Source organism: Ursus americanus, chromosome X (genome assembly GCF_024610735.1).
Source record: "Ursus americanus isolate L20-20 chromosome X, mUrsAme1.1.p, whole genome shotgun sequence".
In the NCBI taxonomy this organism is placed as follows: domain Eukaryota; kingdom Metazoa; phylum Chordata; class Mammalia; order Carnivora; family Ursidae; genus Ursus; species Ursus americanus.
The window spans coordinates 67,447,966-67,469,157 of NC_142164.1; the positions used below are offsets into that span (position 1 = coordinate 67,447,966).

General features: G+C 49.2%; 1 protein-coding gene across 2 annotated transcripts in view; it reads right to left on the reverse strand.

The window, feature by feature from the left end:
* STARD8 (StAR related lipid transfer domain containing 8) overlaps positions 1–21,192 on the reverse strand; it is a 77,578-nt gene that overhangs the window by 34,455 nt on the left and 21,931 nt on the right. The window contains exon 1 of one of the 2 annotated variants that reach the window (XM_045795452.2): positions 5,738–5,916. The exons of the other annotated variant lie outside the window; for it this stretch is intronic. Coding sequence (XP_045651408.2) covers positions 5,738–5,855 — 118 coding nt within the window. The 5' untranslated portion in view covers positions 5,856–5,916. Of the gene's footprint in view, positions 1–5,737; positions 5,917–21,192 lie in introns of those variants that run through there. 2 annotated transcript variants of the gene reach the window in all.

Consider the following 21,192-nt stretch of genomic DNA (forward strand, 5'->3'; position numbering starts at 1 on the left):
GGGCTAGGTAGGTGATGGGTATTAAGGAGGGCACATATTGCATGGAGCACTGGGTGTTATACGTAAACAATGAATCATGGAACACTACATCAAAAACTAAGGATGTACTGTATGGTGACTAACATAACATAATAAAAAATTATCATAAAAAAAAGAAAGTGTGGGTCCTGCAGTATCCTAATAGCTTCCCTAAGGGAAGGAAGCCAGGTCAGAGCTGATTCCAGCCACCGCATGGCACCAAGCACAGTGCCCACAGCAGTTTCTCAGTAATGCTGAAAGATATTCAAGGGACAACCATGAAGAAATTGCAATCATATGAATAATGACCAAACCCCACTAACCTTTTAGTAAATACATTTAACTGCCTCAGAGATGATGGATTCTGAGACACCCAGTTCTTGAAGAAAAATAAAGTGATCAAACCAGACAACTAAAAAAGGGAAAACTACAGAAACTACAAAAGAGCGATTGCTACAAATAGTAGAACAAGAATTTCACAGCGCCTGGCATAGAGTAGGTACTCAATAAAAACATCTTTTGAAGGACTAAGTGAACACAATAGTCAGGAAAAGCTACAATCCTAATATCTGCCATGCACATTGTGACATTTAATGGCTAAGCAAAAAATAAGTAAATAAAATAAAATGGCCCAAGCAACGTCTAGGCTATTTCTTTGGGTCTTTCTTGATATCCTTTTCTTATCCCATGAGCTTCAGAAAGGCAAGAAATCAGCCTCTTTAGAAGGAGATAGCTCGTTCCCTTCAATCCTTGCTCCCTGATCTACTCCCAGGCCCTGACCTAAGCCAGAGTCTTGCACGGAACAGATATACAGTAACGGTGCCTGGAACAGATGAGGAAAGGGTACCTTTTCACAGTCTCCTTTCTGGGTTGCATCTTGAGTGGCTCTGGTGATAACTGGAGCCTTAGGTCCTGGGTGTCCCTTTTCCCACAAGCCCCCACTATTGCCTGTGTATCCTATAGTGCTGCTGCTGCCGCTGCCTTGGCTGCCTGCTCAGCCATTAAGCAGGGAAACAGAGCGCATGAGGGCAGGCTGAGGGCAGGGGGCAAAGCCTTGGGGTGCAGGTATGCATTTCTACGCCCTAGATATGGGGCTTCCCTCTGTCTGCCACTATCAAAACCCAGTTGTGTCATATAAAGAGCAGTATGATGGATTCTGGAGCCAGACAGCCCAAGTACAAAACCCAACTCTGCTCCTTACTAGCCGTGTGACCTTGGGCAAATTACTTTCCACCTTTCTGTGCCTCAGTTTCCTCACCTGTAAAGTGTGGATGATAATCACAGTCCTGATCTTATATGGCTGTTAAGTGGATCCACGGGGCTAAATCGTACTTTGAACGGTGGCTAGCTCACTGTAAGTGCTCTTAAGTGTTAGGTATGGTGACAGAGGCACTGAGCAATGAAGTAAAAGAGTTGGGTACTACTCCCAGTTCCACCACTTTCTGGCTGTGTCACCAAGGGGAAGTCATTGTGCCACTCCACACATCAGTGTCTTCACCGGTAAAATGAGGATAGAGCGTAACCGCTAGCAGGCACAATGAAGACAGTGGACGTGAGGGTGTACTGTAAAGGGTGGCGGCAGGTGATGGGATGGCAAAGCAAGGTGTTGGACAGGTCAGCTTTTTTCCAAGGCCAATCAGCTCCTTTCTTCTAGGAGGTGGCAGAGAGAAACTCCAGGTGCTGTTCCTGTGAGCTACAACCCAAGACACTTGGGTAGCAATAAGTGCTACCCAACTTCTGATAACTAACTTCTGATGGCCCCCACAGCCCTCCCTGCCTAGGAATGGGGACTCTTCAGGCTGTTGCAGGCATAGCCCCACTCTGGAATGGCTGACGGTAATGAAACAGGTGCTTCTCCTACTCTTTCTCCATGGAGCTAAAGGAGCAGCAGCAAATAACTCCAGGGATCCCAGCTGAGAAGAAAGAAGGGGGGCAGGAACCATGAGGTGAAAATGAATTACACTTGGACCAGCCCCGTGCAGCACACGACCACGGATGCCCTCACACTTGCAAACACATTCCCGCGTACCTCATTGAAAGCCCACCAAGTCAAGCCTGGGACAGTAAAGGTCTTCTCTTCAAAGATTTGGGGCCCCCACCCAGCTTCAGGAAAGGGGGCTACTGATCAGATCCCCACAACATAAGACAGTTACAGCTCATAAAAAAAAATGCCTCAGGAACCACGCCATGGCAGGGGCATTTGCACTAAGAGGGGCAGCCAGAGCAGGACCAATGTAGGAAGAAAGGGATTTGGTAATGGGAGGGGCTTGGAAAGATGAGGGGCAACAGGCCCTGCTCTGCATTGCTAGGTGGGAGTGGGGGACGGAGCTAAGTCCTGGCAGGAGCCCAAAGACCATGTCTCAGCCCACAGCCCTGGAGACCACTGTAGCTGTGCCCACCTCACACTCCAGAGCACCCTGAAAGGGGGAGCCCCGTGCTGGGCTGGGAGGAAAGCTGGAGTATGGGCTGACCCGGGCACAGGCCAGGAGAGTTTCAGGGATCGCTTACTCTCTCAGGACACCCCCCCCCAACACAGATGCACTTATTCTCTCTCACTTGCCTCCTGGAACTATTGAAAGGGATGTTTGGAGCAGCTCCCGATGAACCTCCAGGCACCTGGACTAGGCAGCTGGAGAGGGAGAGGCCAGGCCCACTCAGTCTCTGCCTCCCACTCTTCCCCAGAAGACACCCAAGAGCCTGCCCCCATCTCTCTAACAGATACTAGGCCAAGTGTTAGCTGCTGGAGAGCCGATCCCCAACATCCGCACAACAGAGCCATGACAGTGTGGAGGGCCCCACTTCACACCCAGGATGGGCCCCTGGCCTGGATTTACTGGCCAGTCTCAAAGGGGCCAGAGGTTTCCTGCTGCAGGCAAATGGAGCACCGCCTCCATTCCCTCAGGGAGGTCTGCCTGCCTCAGCTCAAACAAATCGAGGGGCTGAGCACTTGGTGAACCTGGCACAGACACTCAGAGAGGGATGTCCACTCCCACCCTTCCGCCCCATTCAGAGGACAGTCACGGTGTGGTGAGATGAGCGAAAGCAAGTCAACTTCTAACATGAATCCCCTTGTCCTGACCCACTCCACCCCCATGCACACCTACAAGCAGCTGAGACCAGAGGAACCCTCCCTGTGCCCCTCAACAGCATTCCCCTTTGCCTGACTTAGTTTCAGCCCTTGAGCTCGCTCCTTCCTGGCCAGGCTCAGTTTCCTCATCTGGAAAAACAGAGCTGGGTCCTGGTTTCCTGGGTACTTTGTTTCTTCTATTTTCTTTTTTTGGGGGGGGTGGGTAGAGGGAGGGGCAGAGGGCCCAGAGTCCAACGATGGGCTCAATCTCACAACCCTGAGATTGTGACCTGAGCGAAATCAACAGTCAGATGCTTAATGGGCTGAGCCACCCAGACGTCTGGGGTACCTTTTTTCTGTAACATTCTCTGCTTCTGTGAGCTTTTCTGTGTGTTCCTGTGGGGGGTGTGGCTCCCAGAAGCCCAACATCCCTGGAGCTTCTGCAGAAGAAGGGAGTACTTGGGGGTGTAAGAGTCATCTGAGGATGAGGAGAAAGAGCAGAGCAAAGTGAGAAAAAGGAAGGAGGAAGGCTGAGGTAAAAGGCAGAGAAAGAGGCCAAACCAGCCCAAAAGTCTAGAGACCTGGCCCCTGCCTCCTGCACTGCCTCCAGCTCACCCGGTGGCAATGGACACAAAGAGCCTCTGAGCAGAGCTCAGGATCCTGCCCTCTCGCCTGGGACCTTTCCACTTGTCCCTCAGGAGAAACAGCTCCTGGGACAAAACAGAAAGGGTGCGGAGGAGATGGAGGAGGAAGAAAGAGTGGGCTCTTCCTTCCCACACAACAGGCTGCCCCATCAGTCCACGATGGTCTGACCTCGTGCTGCAACCAGATACAGTGCCCACAAAGTTGGAGGGCTGCTGGTGGGAGGTGGCGGAGGGAGATTTGCTTTCACAGGCCTGCCACAAACCTGCGATTATGGGTCTCTAGGGCTTGATATTCTCAATTCAAGCAGACAGAAGCATTCCCTAGCCACCCACCCTGTCTATTTCCCCTGAAGAATAGTCCCCAGAGGCGCCTGGGTGACATCAGAGAGGGCATACAATGTGTGGTGATGCTCGAGGGCCACTCAACTAAGAGTCTGGGCTCTTGAAGCCCCTCTCAGTGTGCCCTTCTCTAAGCATAGCTACCCTCTCCACACCCCTACACACACACACACACACACACACACACACACACACACACACATTCTCACTAAATAAAAATTCTGAGCTGATCTTCAGCCAGAGCCAGGGCTTCCCTATACATATATATCAACCTATCAGTCAACATTGGCACCTAGGCACTGGTGGGGGAGGCTGGAGCAGAGAACAAGGCAGGAAGGCCCAACAGCCAGGGTCTCTGTCTTATGGAGCTCCCATGCCAGTGGAAGAGGCAACAGCAGCCCCCAGATAGAGAAAATCCAACCCAAGCAGGTGGGCAGCCAGATCAGGTCCCAGAGGACAGGGAGAGAGGGGACAGCAAGGCCCCCAGGTTGGACACTTGATATGTCTGGATCAACAGACCCCCAGGAAACACCAGGAAAGTGGCTCCTGGGCCCCACCCCCCATCAAGGCTCCTGAATCAGGGGCCAGGACACTGGAATTCTGGCGTCTACCTTCCTTTTACCATTGAGGAGCTGTGTGACCTGGCTGAGAGTCTTGCCCTCTCTGGGCCTCAGGGTCCACATATGTACAATCAGACAGTCTGCTCTGAGGATTTCTGTGGGCCCTGTCCTTTAAGTATGTTCATGTCCCATGACAAACCCATGTTGAGAAACCCAACCCAGTTTGCTATTTCCTCCCTGCCATTTGGGCAGGAGCAAGGGAGAACTTACTGGGGAAAAGGAAGCAGCCGAGCCTGGACATTTTTTTTAAATGCTCAGAGAAATATATACTTTTTTTCAATTTTTAAAAAGACGAAGTGCCAGGTAGTCTGGGTGACCCGATGGAGTGGAAACAGGCCTTGGGATGGAGTTTAGGCAATTCAAGGTGACTAAAATGGTGCTGCCAGGGTGGCTGGGCCATGTCATGCAAGTAGGGGACAGAGTGAGGCAGTAAGGGTCCCCTAGAGTGTTAGGGGGTATGTGGAGCTACTGGCTAGGTAGGAAGACCCAAGGATACGGAGACAAAAAGAGGGATAGAAGGACAGACAGTGGGATGAAGTAAAAATATAAGCAGAGGGTCAGACATATAGCGGGACAGGAAGACAGACAGGAGGATGGAAGTGTGATGCCAGAGGCAGAGACAAAGAAAGTGCTAGAAGACTAGGGGATAAGGGACATACTGTTTATTAAATGCCTACCACGTGTTAACAACCAAAATGTTGCTCTTTTTTGAGTGGAGGATGGAGGCAGAGGGAGAGAGGCGGGTAGGGACGAAGCCAGACGGACAACTGGGATGAGAGGATGGGGGCACCTTGAGAAAGCAAGAGCTGCCTAAGAATGAGAAGGACGCAGGAGTGCCGGGATGGAAGGTCTGAAAAAAGCAGAGTGCCAGCCGGGGGTGGGATTCAGACAAATGGACGTAAGACTATTAGATGAAAGCGGGACTGGAACCAAAGACGTGAAGGCGAGGGGGACTCAAGTTCTGCCTCGCCAGACGGCAGCGCCGGGGCTCCCCGCGACGTGCCAGCCTAGCCCTGACCTCCCGCAGGCGTCCGCCCAGCTCTGTTCACCTGGCTTCCAGCGCGGCGGGTCCCACCGAGCGCCCTTCACACCCTGCGGTTTCCACGGCACCCACGTCCGGGGCTTCGGGAGCCGCAAGGCTGGCCCCCAGCCTGCTGCTTCAGCCATGAGTCCGGCGGCGACTCCCAAGCGAGCGCTGGCGCCTCGGGTGCTCGCACCCGGGACTGAGCCTACGGAGAAGACGGCGCCCAGGGAGGGAGGGAGGGGCTGAGGGAATGACGGCCCGGGTTGCCCCGCCCCTTCAGCGGCAACTAGAAAGTTCCACGCCCCCACCTTGAGCAGGAAGCCCCCCTTCTCTATCCTACGCTGAGCTCAAGTCATTTCTTTAGCTTGGCTACTCTGCCTCGCCCCTCACCATTGGGCCTCTTGTACTGGGTTGGGGTGACCCTCCGGCCTTTTCCATACCGGCCTCCTAATTGAGGGGTGTCTCACCACTGATCCCACTCCTTTTTGCTGTCCTATGCCAGTGCAGCATAGTAAGGGTCAGCCCCTCCACCTCCCGTCTCCCCCAAATCTCATCACCAGGTTAGTCCCTGCACGTCCTGTCTCCCCCAAATCTCACCAACCATGTTACATGGCAGAAGACCTTGTGCAACAGCCAGATGGAGAGGGGAATGGTGGCTCCAGCCCACTTGGTGGACTGACTGACTCACTCACTCCTCAGCCTCCTCCACGCCCTGCTTCTTACCACCCGCCCAGCTCCATTTTCTGTCTGGCTGACCAGAGCAACAGGACCTTGGGTTCCAACAAGGACACCTTGAAATCCTTCTAGCACTGAGAATATCCTGGACCTTAGGAGCAAAAGCGTTCCTTTCTTATAGACTCTCTTACATTCGAGAAGCAAAACTGAGGCCCAAGAACGCAAGTGACTTGGCGGTCACCTCAGTGGGACAATTATCTCTGTTGCAGTGCTGTTGGGAGGCCCTAAAGCAACTGAGCAGGGTGCCTGGAACAGAGTGCAGTCTCCATAAAGAAAGATTAACTTTTATTCTCCAAGATATCAGCACTGAGGATCTGCTGCGAAGAAAGCCTGGACCAGGACCCTAAATTCTTTCTCTTACCCCTCACCTCCATGAATGGCAAACAAACTTGCATGCATGCCCTGATTTGGGGATGGTGCGGAGTTCTATCCACCTTTGTTTACAATGGAGAAAAGGCAGAAAGTTGCCAGCCCTCAGACCTGGTTATTTCCACTCCACTGCTGGCGGTGGCCAGTAAGGAGGCAAGATTCTAATAGTGGCTCTGCACTAACTGGGCAAAGCCTGCGCGGTTTTCCCTCTCTGAGCTTCCATTTCCTTGTCTGTAACATGGGGATAATAATCCCACGACTCAATCAGAACAATGATAAAGGGATACACAGGTGAAGGTCGCAGCCCCTCCCTTTACCATCTCCATACCTTGTGCCACTCCTCTAGGGCCAAGCAGCGCCATTGGGGAGGGCCAGGCTAGGAAAAGGAATAGGAGTTTGTGCACTGGTATGTGCTTATTTGCATGAGATTTGCACTCACTTTCATAGATGTCAGAGCTGGAAAGGGATGAGAAATTAACATGTCGATCTCCATGACAGTCACCCTTTGCCCCAGGACAGTGTTGGCACACAGTAGGTGTTCACAAAGTACTGAATGAATGTATTCTTCCCATGGTGAAGAGAGCTTGCCCAAAGTTCCACAGTGAGTCTGTTTCACAGTCAAGACAGATCTCCTTTCTACTCCTCCTTCTACTAGGCCGTGCTACCTGATGGAATTTTTTTCCCCCATATGATCATAAGTCAGTGAGGGGCTCATTCCTCTCCGCCAGAACCCTCTGGCCTATCAGCAATCCCCACTCTGGACGAGCTTAGCCAAGAGAAGCAGCCACGGGGAGGCCCCTGTCAGTGCCTAGCTCGGTACTGCCAAGGCTTTGACTTCTGAGTTTCTCACAGCCCCTGCACTGCCTCTGCCCCAGGGGCAAGTTCCTCTCTGAGGAAAAGGAGGCCCCAGTCAGCTTCCTCCAGGCACAGGAGTTTCCCTTTTGCTCTCCGGTAGGGTGGGAGTGCAGGACACAGCCTCTCAGAGCAGCGGCCTCGAAGGAAGGGCGGCAGCACTCATTTCCTACCCTGCCAAGGCATGTCCCTCCCTGGCTAGTCCCTCCCGTTTCCTGAATTCTGCTGCTTCAGCCCCAGCCAGAACAGTGGTGTGAAAGGGGCTCCAAAGTTTACCTTGAATCACAGAACCTTGCAACTGGAAAGGACCTCAGAGCTCATTTATTCCCACTGCCTCCCCATGGCAGGAATGCCCTCTGGTAGCAGAGAGGAGGGGGGCATGTGATCTAACCCCTTCCAGCTTCAATTTCCTTCTTCATAAAACAGACAGGATGGCACCTACCTGCTAGTGTTGTTGTGGGAGGGAATGCGAGGACAGATTTAGTACAAGCTATTGTGCACTGAGCACTAACTACACGCCCAGCCTTGTTCCAGGTGCTTCGTGGATATTTGTCTGTTTAATTTTTACCACAGCCCTCTCAAGTAGCTTACTGCTATGACTGTCATCATCATCACCATCACTCTCTTTGCACAGATGGAGAAACTGAGGGATGACAAAGGTAACGTGACTCGCTAAGTTCACACAGCCAGTAAGTGACAATGGCAGATTTTGAACCCTGAACCTCAGTTTTCACCTGTATCATGACGGTGATCATCCTTGCCCCAGAGAATGATCCCTCGTTAAAGTTCCGTGAGCTGACAGGCGTCTGTGTGGCTGGAACTTTTGTACCCGATGCCCCTAATGGCTGAGGGGGAAGAATGCGTAGAAACCCTGGGGGAGCTGAAGACATAACATAACATGGAAGCTTTGGCTCCATGCAGAGGATGTCTTTGAAGTCCCCACTCTTATCTTCAACACCTACTTGAGTTTCCTGGTTAACTCTGGTATATATCCATGTTGTTTTCTTACAAAAACGGGGGCTTTTCTCCTTTAAGCCTTTGAGGAAAGCAGACACTTCAGGAAGACAGGCTACATTGGTCCTGTGCACTTGTGAGCTCCAGGCCACTGCCTTTCACCCCAGGGGCACCACACATCTGGCATGCGGTGGGCCCCAAGTCACTGAGAAGAGCTAATGTTACTGAAGTGCTTATAGGAGCCAACATTCTAAGCACTTTCCACATGTGATTTAATCATTGTGATGATTCTATGAGGAGGTAAAATGATTATCGTTGCCCTTATTTTCTAGTGGGAAAACTGCCGCACAGAGAGGTTAAGCAATTAGCCCCAGGTCACACAGTTTGTAAGTGACCACTAGGCTTTAAACCTTGGCTTGTAACCACTCTACGTACTGCCTCTCGGGCCACAACAGAGCCTCTCTTGCCCACCCATCTCCACCACTTCCCCCCAGGATGATCGAGTTGATTCTCGTCAGAAGCAGGGCTGACTTCCATTAGACGAGCAGCTCCCTGAGGGCAGATGCGTAGTGGCTCCCCCACCGACCCACCCTTTCCCAGGTGATGCTGAGCCTGGGTCCGGGCTATGCATAGGGCTTGTCTTCCATTCGTGTGTGGCAACTGACAGCACTCTGGCCTGTGGCAGTCTCTCGGACCTAGCACTGACCTAGCACCGACTGGACTCGTAGACAGAGCACTAGCATTTCACACAGGAATCCCCTGCCACTCTCTGCAGCCAAGATCCAGCTTCAGAAATGGCTCCCCATCAACTTGAGATAATGGATCTGAGAGCCTTTGCAAGTGGAAAATGACCAGATGCAGAGAAAATGGCAGTGGGAGAGCTACTTCTAGCAGCGTTCTGCAGCTTTCCAGGTGAAGGCAGATAGGTGAGGGACCCGAGCCTCAGCTTCTGCCCTCTCTCGCCCTGCCTGAGTATGACTCTGGTACAATCATTCGTCTTTTCTGGGCCTTTTTAGAAAAGGAAGGATAATTCCTAGGCCCTTGCAGCCAAGTCTTAGCAGGGTTACTCGCTGGGAAGCAACAGTGTATCCATGTATGGATTTTATCAGCTCCAGAGAAAGGGATCCCTGAACAGTGCACTGCAACTCTCAAAGCACCCTTTCATTTGAACACCAGCTTTTTTTTTTTTAAGATTTACTTATTTGAGAGAGAGAGAGAGAGAGAGAGAGAGAGAGAGAAAGCAAACACGAAAGGGGAGTGGGGGAGGGACAGAGGGAGAGGGAGAAGCAGACTCCCCGCTGAGCAGGGAGCCTGATGGGAGGATCGCGGGGCTCGATCCCAAGACCCTGGGATCATGACCTGAGCCAAAGGCAGCTGCTTAACCGACTGAGCCACCCAGGCGCCCCTGAACCCTAGCTTTAGCACTTACTTGCTGACGTGTTATATCACCTCTCTGGGCCTCAGTTTCCTCACTTGTTAAATGAATACAGTAACACCTACCTCCCTCAAATGTTATGTGGATCAAAGCTGAAAGTGTCCGTGAGAAGCCTTCATCAGTGACAGGGTGGCCCCTTAGCCCTTCACCCTGCTTCATGTCTTTCTTCCTGCCCTGGAATCATGTAGGCTGCAGAGTTCAACCCTTCATTGATTTTCTCTGCCTTTATCTGGGTCCACCCCCAGCCACCTTGCACCCCCCTCCCCAGCCTTAGTACCTACACCTTTAAGCTGATCAGAACTTGCAGAAGCCCCTCCTCCTCCTCCCATCATCTGGTGGGGTGCACCACCAACCCCACAGTAATGCATATCTTGCACTACGGCTCGGGGGTTCAGGGCTCTGTCCATTTGAGCAACTGGCCTTGCCATAAGCAAAAGCTGTTTTTCTTTTCTTTTTTTAAATAATAATATTTTTTTATTATATTATGTTAGTCACCATACAGTACATCCCTGGTTTTTGATGTAAAGTTCCATGATTCATTACTTGCATATAACACCCAGTGCACCATGCAATATGTGCCCTCCTTACTACCCATCACCAGCTTATCTCATTCCCCCATCCCCCTCCCCTCTGAAGCCCTCAGTTTGTTTCCCGTAGTCCATAGTCTCTCATGCAAAAGCTGCTTTTCATCAGAGGAGTAGTTTGCAAGTTAGGGATCGTAATCTGCCTCCTGCAACCCCACCGTCTTGTGACTGGTCCAAGGGGCCAGCAAACCATGGAAGGGGCAGGCTTTATTTGCATCTGTGCTCTGGTATGTTCCCCTGGGATTCTAGAACAGCACGTGGGAGAGCACCCAAGTGGTGGGGGGGCTTCCACAGAAGACCAGCCTGGAGCTGGTGGGCCCTCAGAGCTCATCTGCTCCACTCCTTCGTGGTCCAGATGAAGATCTTAAGGCCTACCCAGGGAGGGGCAAGCAACTCAGGGCCCTGCACCCAGGCTTTGCCCTCCAGTATTTGCCTCTGGAAGAGTCAGTCATCTAGAGCTCTCACGGGGCCTGAGTCACTCAAGTGATTAGGTCAGAAGAAGGGATTCCAGAGGTTCTCTGGGAGGAACTTTTATAAAATTTCTCCTCCATGTGGTGTCCTCAGGTAACCCATGCTGAAGTCTGGAAATAAAAGTCGGCAACACACAGGTTCTTACATTAAAGAGCAGCATACCTTGAACAGATAGGGGCGCCCACCCGCACAACTGTAGAAGTGGCGGAGCATCGGGCCGCTCCCCTGTATATTCCTGACAACAGTGTGTTGGAAGCCACGCTGCCTTCCCAGGACCCCAGAGCTGAAGGAGCCGTATAAAAACGCCCGGCTAAGGCCAAGAGTCCAGTCAGAATGGCAGAATTTATCTCCAGGTCAGATGCATCCCACAGACTGGAGACCTCAGGGACAGGGGACTGCATCCCTTGTCAAAACAGAACCGCAAATCCCCTGCAGTGAGAGGCCCCATAACGGTAGGGCACCATCTTATTGTCTTGAAGTCTAGGGCGGCTGCAGTAGGATATGAGGGTTCACAGGGTCTGCTCACACCCAGGACTCAGGGGCAGGGCCTCCGGCTCAGCCTCCCCTTCCCGCCTGCTCACCTTCCTTTCCTAGCTGTTCTCTGCCCAAGCCTAGCATGGTCTGTGTTCTAGCTTAACCAAGGAGGCTTTTCTCCTCGACTAAGTTATTGCCCTCTATGCCTAGTAGTGCCACTTGTGCCCCTCTCTGCTTTCAACCAGCTGTGCAACCTTGGACACATGAGTCGCCCTTTCAGGGCTCATGATACCTTCATCTGAACAGAAAAAGGTGAGGTGGACTACATCAGCAGGCTTGCAGATTGTGCCTCACAGTGACCATAGAAGACCCTCAGGGCCTTCCTTGGGGATGTTGGGGGAGTGGAAAACACAGGAAAGCTGAGTCAGGAGGCTCTAGGACCCCCCCCCAACTTTGCTTCAGTCAGAGCCATGCTGCTTTTTATCTGTTCTATCTACCAGAGTTCTACATAAAATCCAGTCTGGGCCAGGGACAAGAGTCTGCGTCTAAGGAAAATTTAAAGGCCAATGCACTCGATATGTTCCTCATGCACTTGGGCCTCAGTTACCTTCTGAGTGGTCATTATACACCACGATATAAGTACAACATTTAGAGCATATAATGCCATAATGATGGCCAGCACATAATGATGATGTCAATGGTAGCCACCGGTTGTGGAAAACTCAGTGCCAGGAATTGTGCCAAGGCTGTACCTGGGTCAACTCACCTGATCCTCACAAATCTTCTCAAGAAGGTGTTATTATTATCCTCACTTTACAGATAAGGCCACTGAGGCACAGAAACGTCATGCAACTTGTCCAAGATCATGCCACTGATGAGAGGTGCCAGGGGCATTTGAATACAGGTGGTTGGGCTCTGGGACCCTCATTGTTCAGCAGCACTAACTATGGGTTCTCAATACATATGCGACTATCCGTATGGTTCTTTTGGTTATTATTTTCTTTGGCAAATGATATTACCCCTCGCCTGGAAAACGGGCTGAGTTCACCTCCCAGTGTGACTCTATGCCTAAAATCGGATTGTGGCTGCAGAGTGAGTGCATTCCCACTCTGATGACCAGTCCAGGCTGTACACATGGTGCCCTCACATGCCAAATCTGAGGCAAAACCTACAGTCTGGGGCCACTTCTGCAAATAGTGCAGTAGAAAACTGCTACATCTGCTAAGAAAATAAGGACTGGCTTGCATGTTCAGAGTCTAAAAGAAAGCGGGCAGCCGAGTTGGTGGGAACTTAGAAGGTAGCTAGATGTCCTGCACGCAACAAAACACTACCCACTTGCTACGTTCAGCCCTTACTGAGCTTACTACTCCAAATATTCTGCATCTGCCTGGTTTCGCCTTCCTTCTCCTCCCCCCCCTTTCTGGCCCCCTCTATTTTTCTCTTCCTCTCTCCTCCCTCTCCTTGCTCAGCAAGACTCCTAATAATGTGCTAAACCACAGCCCTCATGTTTCTTATATTTCCACTTTCCAGAGGCATTTTGCAGATGGTCCCAACTGCTTCTCCTGACTGATGCCTCTTCTCTGCCCACATTCATCTGTTTTTGGGTCCCACGCACTCTCTCCAGGCCATTTCCCTTAACTTGAGTGCCTTCAGCCTGGAGGCTTGCCTTTTCCCTTCATAACTGGGCTGTCAGAAGCACAGGCTTCCTGGGAAAATCGCTTCCCTTTTCTGGGTCTCAGTTTCCCCAGCTGTTACAGGTTAGTAGTGATTGTATTAAATGATACCTGAGGAAATTTCCAGCTCTCGTTTCCAGCCATTTATAGCTGGTCCATTTAAAAAATCGAATCTTCCTAGTAATCTCTCTCTCTCTCTCTCTCTCACCTATATTTGTATCTATATCTACACACACACACACACACACACACACACACACACACACACGAAACTCCAAAAGCATTAGCTGGGCCAGAATCTGAGGAACTGGTTGCTGAGGGAGGTAGAGGCTGGAAATAGCAGTTGCAGGATTTTCAAAGTCGAGCGTCATTTTGAAAGTCAAGTAAACTTAAGAAAATAATGGTCCTCTCGGCTGAGTTTGTCTCCAAAGGAAGGTCAAGAACTACATGCTCAGAAGCAGGACAGGAACAAAGCATCAACCCCTCTAGGTATAGCACACCCTCTGGGATTCAGTTCCGTATCTCCTATCATTCACCACCTGCCTGTTCTAGACAAGTCACCTGGGCTAAGGGCAATGGAAAGTTGGCCCCAGAGGGACCAAGGGTTCTGTTCTCAAGGTGCTTACATTCAAGTTGCAGACACAAGCATGGAGAGAAATAGAGCACCCCTTACAGTTTCCAAAAATGCTTTTATTGCTTTGTCTCATTTGGTCTTTACAACAGTCCTGTGAGATAGCAGAAGAGGAACTGTTATCCCATTTTACAGAGCAGAGGACCAAGAATCAAAGAGGAGACCGAATTCACCCAAGCTGCTCTGACCAGCAAATGGAGACCTGAGGCACAAACCCAAGTGTTTAGTCTCCAGAGCCAGCACTCTGTCCAAAGCATCCCGCTCTGGCCTTCTCAATAGCTTTGACACTAGGAGTTTTCTGGGAAGCTGCAAGGAAACTTCCAAACAGTGGTTAGTTACAGAAAGTGGGAATGAGGGATTATAGGACTTTGGGTCTCCATTATATACAAGTTGAAAGTTTTCCTTGGAGAACGTATTTTATTTCTAATCCACATGTGAAGGGAAACCGCTCCAACGTGAGGCGGAATATGATCCATGCTAGAAGGCAGACACACAGTATGCTGGGGATTAGAAGGCGGAGGCAACAGTATTTGAAAAGAGCTTTGAAAAATGGCAAAGGTCTCCACGGGCTGAGATGGGGGTGGGGAGTCCCAGAATCCCAGAGACGGCAGCAGTCAGCTTTCCAGCTCAGCAGCTGTTGCTGACTTCTGAGACAACGCGCCAGCCTAGAAGGAATTCTTCCTGAACAATTAGGTGCATATAAGGGACAGGATTTCCTGTTTTCTTCCCTTTCCTCATTTTATATTGTGAGGTACCTGGGTCAGAGCCCAGGGCTTGGGAAACACCTGCTTCATCCACTCACCCCTCACCTGGACTGTGATCCCAGATCGCCAGTCCAGCCAGACACAGGCAGAAGGACCAGCGAACTTTGAAACAGAAGGGGGCTCCAGCAAGGTCTCCCGACACTGCTTTTCACTCGTTTTTTTGTGGTTTTTGTTTTTTGGGGGTTTTTGGCTGGGGTCCAGTATCAAACTATCAGGTGATCAGATTGATCACTTTTTTTTGGAAAATCAAGGTCAAACACCTTTTCAGTTAAGGGTCACATAACCATAGTGTGTAGGAGATTGAGGGCCTTAGAGCCCCACCTTCTCCAATCTCCTCATTTTAATGATGAAGTCCCGGCCCGGTAGGAGAAGATACTTCCCCAAGGTCACAGAGTTTGTTAGCAGTCAAATCATCATGCTTGGTTATACTTTAGTCCCTACTGACCAATGACCCTGGCTGTGAGCTGGGCCACCTAGGAGCTCATTGGCAGACATGAGAAAGCAGGCGCATCTAGCCTTTGGAGACCTGAGGTGTATCAGGAACATCTGATCTTTTCATCACTCCATGGGAAGAAGTTGCCCTCTGGCCTGCTCACTGCTTCCCTGAAGTGGGGGTGGGGCTCGAGAGCCCTGATTCAACATCGGCCCTCCCCATCCCAGAGGCCCAGGGGCTCATTCCTGAGGCTTCAGCTCCTGCCTTCTTAGAAATCTCAAATCAGACTTCTGGGCTACAGAAAACATCTCTCCTTTCCCTCACCCTACTGCCTGGGCTAGTCATGGTGGTCATTTGATAATCCTAAAAACTATGATTTGCATATTGCCTGGGAGCTTATAGAGCACTCTTATACCCACTACCACACTTAGTTCCCACAACAAACCAGATGCGTATTTCGATCCTCATTTTAAAACAGAGGCTCAGAGAGGTAATCGCACAGCTAATAAGTGACAGAGTCAGAATTCAACCCAGAGCTGTCTGTATTCTCAAGAAACTGAATTCTTTGCACCACTTTAAGGCTACCTTTGCTGCTTGTTCCTTGACTAGGACTAATGGGCCAATGGGTGGATGGAAAGATGAAACAAACGGTTCTGGAGCACCCCCTGTCTGTGGCTTGCTCTGTACTGGGCGTGAAGATACAAGCAGTGAGACGAAGGTTCTACCCTCAGGAAGCCCACCATTTCAGTGAGTGCTTCTCAGACTTTTGCATCGAAGTACCAAATGGTTGGACAGAATGAACTCATTACCCACACAGCCCCAAGGAGCTGGAGAAGCCCAGGTACTCAGCCACAGGTGTGAAACGTCTTTGAAGTCTCCACTTTTATCTCACAAATTCCTGGGAATTTTGCATGCTATTCCATAGCATATATCTGCGCTTGTTTTAATATAAAAATAATGCTCCCCCCGCCCAGATCTTTTAAGGAGAATGAGCCATTCCAAGCAGATGCTCTTGGAAGCATCTTCCAGGAAGAGGCTCTGCTTACCCCTGGCCCAAGGGGACACATAGTCCCCTTTGGGAAGCAAGAGACAGTAGTACATTTTTGTGTTTTGAAGGAGCTGTTACTCTGCAAGTCTTAAGATTTTTGGTAAAGATGCTGTGTGTGGTCGTGTGTGGCTGTAGAAGCTCCAGAGGGGACCAGAACTGTTTCTCTGTGGGGCCATGTTCCTTTGGCACCCAGATGATCCACACTGTTACCAACTACTTGTGAATTAATCATGTTCCTCAATGCAAAAACCAGAACTGGAAAGGACTTAAGGGGTTCTGGAAGATTTTTTTCCTTTTCCTTCTTCTTTTTTTTTAATTTTATTTTTTTTACATTCAATTAATTAACATATAACGTATTATTAGTTTCAGAGGTAGAAGTCAGTGATTCATCGGTCTTATATAACACCCAGTGCTCATTACATCACACGCCCATCCCCCAGTTAGTCCATCCCCCGCCCCCCTCCCCTCCAGCAACCCTCTGTTTGTTTCCTATGGTTAAGAGTCTCTTATGGTTTGTCTCCTTCCCTGGTCTCATCTTGTTTTAATATATACAATGGAATATTACTCAGCCATCAAAAACTGAAATCTTGCCGTTTGCGACGACGTGGATGGAACTAGAGGGTCTTATGCTAAGCGAAATAAGTCAATCAGAGAAAGACAATTATCAGATGATTTCACTCATGTGTGGAATTTAAGAAACAAAACAGAGGAGCATGGAGGAAGGGTGAAAGGTTTTTTTCTAAAAGACCTTTTGCATTAGCTCTTTTGGTAATTGTGGTTGGAAAACAAGATAGAACCCACCTCCCAGCGACAGAGAGCTGAGAGGGGAGAAAGCCAGGCAACACTACAACAGCTCATGTGGGGCGATGAAGTAGTTATCCCAAGAGATTTTTGGGGACTGGCAAAGTGCTTCCCTCCTTTTGCTGGCTTTAAGACAAGAGGCATTTACTTTGTAAAGCCTGAATGCTGTTCTGCTGTTTGTGGGTTCTGTAATTAATTTATGTCTGCTCTTCCTTGGTTTTAAAGGAAGGTTCTGAGTGACAGCCTACTTTGATGAGACTCAGATAAACAAGAAAAGAGGCTTGGACCTTCTTCTGGGCCATAGGTTAAAGGGAGCAGGGGATCTCTGGGGGCCAGATGTGGTGATAACAGCAGTAAGATCAAAGTACGACAGCTCCAAGTGGTGGATAAGGGAGAAGGGTTGGAGATTCTGAAATAGCTGCCCCTCCTCTCCTTAAGAGTCTCCTTTTGGCCTTTTTCTCTTTCCAAACCTGGAAGGACTTTGTGTTTTGTTTTTAATAAGGAGGCCGTTCCCTTCTCTGGTGGAATGTATTCTCTGAAATATCCTGTTCCAGGGGCACATGGACACAGAGTTGGAAGCCTCTGTTCTCAGGAGCCCCACTTCCTATGTTTTCATTTTCTTCTCAAAATGTAAACCAAACCAGCTCTTCCTGTTTCTGGGTTTGGGATGTAGAAGGTCACACAGCAGGGACCCTCTAGCAAACAGGTCAGAAGGGGGCTCTGAAAGCTGCCCCTTGGCTGCCCTGCCATGGGAGGAGCACTGTTTGAATGGAATTTAGTCCTATGGAAAGAGGTGGAGGAGAACAGCATCCAGGCTGTGGTGAGGAAATAGCTCTGTTTTTGATGCCAGTTTGCTTTCCTTTGCTTTTGTCCTTACCCCAGGCCAACGAAAGCCTGGGTGCTATAGCGCTTTCACCAGCTGAGCTGCTGATCCTCAGCCATTGGTTACTGTCAATCAGGAGTACGTTTAGGGAATAGTCATCAGGATTGTAAGAAATCATTTTAGGGGTTGGAGCTATTTACTCTGGGGAAAGACAGATTCAGGGAAGGACGTTATAGATGAGTGGGAACTTGGCTTCTTGTCTCAGATTCACCACTGATGAGTTGTCTGTTGTGTAGATCCCCTGCCTTCTCTGGGCTTTGAGCTCCCCAACTACAATGAAGATTGGACTGTATGAACTACAAAGTCACTTCCATCTAAGACTTTGAGAAATTCTAAATGCCAGTAGATAGGTCGTAGGGAAGAAGGAACAACTTCCATTGAGACTCCAAGGGGTGAAAATGGGACATCTGGGTGAAAGTTGTAAGGCAGAGTCTGGTTCTCTATAAATAAGAACTTTCAACTGAGTACAGAATGAGAAGGGATACTTGATCATACCTGGAGAGTTTGGTCCAAGCCCAAGCGGATACATAGCAGGAATGGTATAAAAGGAAGGCTGTTAGCAGTTAAGCACTGGACTAGAGCAATGGTCTCCAGCATCTACTTTTTTGGGGTCAACCCCAGTCTCCAAATGAAATCTTCATGAAATCCCCAAAAGGTAAAATAGATTTGGTTGAATGAAGCACCCTCGACTCTGTCCTCCTTTCACTTACCCCAGTGAATCTTCGGGAACTCTAGAGTTCCTCAGGATTTGGTTTGAAAACCACTGGTTAATAAGGTCCTTGAGTGCCCTTCCTGCCTTGAGATGTAAGGCAACCTCAAAGTTTCCAGGGTTTGGTAGAAATGTGTTTTACATGGATCAGCACCATTAGCTGGAACTACATGATAATTTGTCATCTGGAGACAGTGGGGTCTGAGTGTCAATTTATAATAGCTAGTGCACAGCTGAAATGGTAGAGAAGAAAGTCTGCTGAGAGGAAGAAGTCCCTAGCCTAATTACCAGCAGTTCTTTTGCTATGCCATCAAAAATAAAAGACAGTCTTTGCCAGATTCATTGTTTATGTGAGGCCCTGTGCTTAGTTCTGGGACTATAGGAGTCAGTCAGATATAGCTCTCATACACTCATGGTCTGTGGGAGATACAGGAAAGAAAGGAGGAAATGAGGAACAATATGATGTGTCATAACAGAGATGTGGAACTGATAGGGAGTCTAGAGGATGGCTTAACAGGCCAAGTGTTTGTGAAGGGGGTGTGTTGGTAAAGACACTCCCAGTGAAGAGCCCAATATGAGAGTTCATTGTATGTATAGGAAATAGGGAGTTGTCCCATGGAGCTCAGAAATGTGAGGATGTGGTGTGAGATGAAAGAAAGATAGGTTGTTTAAGTTGTGAAAGACCTTGAACACCAATGCAAAGAATTTGGGCTTTGACCAAAGGGAAGGAACCATCAAAAGTTCTTGAGCATGACCAAATTGTTCTCTTAACGAGTGAACTCTGGCAGCAGTATGGGAAATGGACTGGAAGGGAAAGCTTGGTGGCAGGGAGACCAGTTAAGAAGCTGTAGCAACTATCCCTGGCAGAGCTGCTAAGGGCTGAAATGGAAGACTATCCTAGTGCAGGTGGAAAAGAAGAGGCAGAAGTAGGAAACATTCCAAAGAAGTTTCTTAGCCATGATTTGGCAACTGGATGACAGCAAATGAGAGAGACGGAGGAGTCCAGATGATTCCCATGATTCTTGTTTGGGCAGATGATGGTGCATTAACCAAGAAAGAAAGTCCTGTAGAAGGAGAAGCTTTCCAGAAGAATAATGAAGAATAATGATTTTTAGTGTTGAGTTTGAAGGATTTATCAGATGTCCTGGTAGAAGTGTCCAATAACACTTCCCGGGTCTTTTCTAGATCTGTCATTCCTCCTGCAATTCTCATTCCCTTCCTAGCCCCGGGGTAGTTATCCCATGCCATCCAGCCCTTGCTCTGATATTCTGGATTGGTCCAGGCTATAAAAATGTCCCACGAGGCTGTGCCTCAGGACATTTGCCTCACCTGCATCTGTAAGCCTGGGCCTGATTTTCCGTTTTGCATTCCTGAAAATAGGCATTGGGAACCTGGGCTTCCCAGCCCCTTTCGACCCCAAAGGAAGCTGATACACTCCTCCACAGGCCTGGAAATCCTTCCCCAATCCCAAAGAACATCTTGAAATTGCCCTTTCCACTGACCCTATCTCCACCTCTCCCTCCTTTCACTCTGACTCTGGCAGGGGTGAAGGGTCAAGGATGACACAGAATCAGAGTAAAGAGTACTTTGGGACCTTCTATTTCAACCTTTTTATTTTTCAGACAAGAAAATTGAGGCCCGGAGAAAGGAAACAACTAAGTCATAGTCACAGAAGGAGTTAATATCAAACCTGGGACTAGATCTTCCCAGTTGAATTTTCAACTCACAGCCCAGTATTTTTGCGTTGGCTGAATTCATTGTAGATAATGATTAAAAGATTTCCTGTCTCCAATGATAATCAATACAGATACCTCCTAACTAAGTAGATCTTTATACTATTCCAAGTTGCTGGATAAACTATTTGTCAAATGCTAGATAAGTTATATCCTGCAAATATTGTTCATGAAATAACAAACATTAAACGGCCAAATCTGTCAAGAATTAGTTACAAAAATGATTCGGTCATTTTCAAAAGAAAGAAAGTTAATAGAATTATTATTATTGATTTTCTTTGTCTCAGTATTTCAGTCTTCTGTCCTCCTGAGCCTTGGAAGTGATACCCAACAGCAACTTAAATAAATGCATTTCTTTCTATTTTAATGTATTTCTTTTATTTTTATTTTTAAATTAATGTATTTCTTTCTATTTTTTCTCTTTTAAGCCAGTCTCCCTGCCCCCTCAGAGCTGGAGGGAGGGGTCTCGGGCAGCTGATACAGAGCCTGGTGCTAAGGCCACACTTGCAGCCAGGCCAGAGCCAGTTGGGTTGGGGAACCAGGCTCTTGTTACAGGCCAACTATTACCCCCCAGGTCGCCTCAGCCACTTCTGCAGGAGCCTGGAGAGAAACCCTGAATGGCTTCAGGCAACAATAATAGGAACTTTGTGCACTGGGAGCAAGGCGCCTCAGGGAGGATTTGGTACAGAGGTAGTAGGAGGTCAGCTCAGCAGCCTCCCCACCTCTGCAAGCTGCTGGGAGCCAATGGGTTAAGCAGAAGTGTGAGGTCTACAAGTGAAAGAGTTATTGAATTTCAGAGCAGCAAGGTACCTTGGAGGTCATTAGACCAAATTATTCATTTTATAGTTGGGGACACTAAGGTCCAGAGAGGGAATGGGACAGGCCCAAGGTCACACAGCTGGTCAATGGCAGAACCAAAACTGGAACCTAG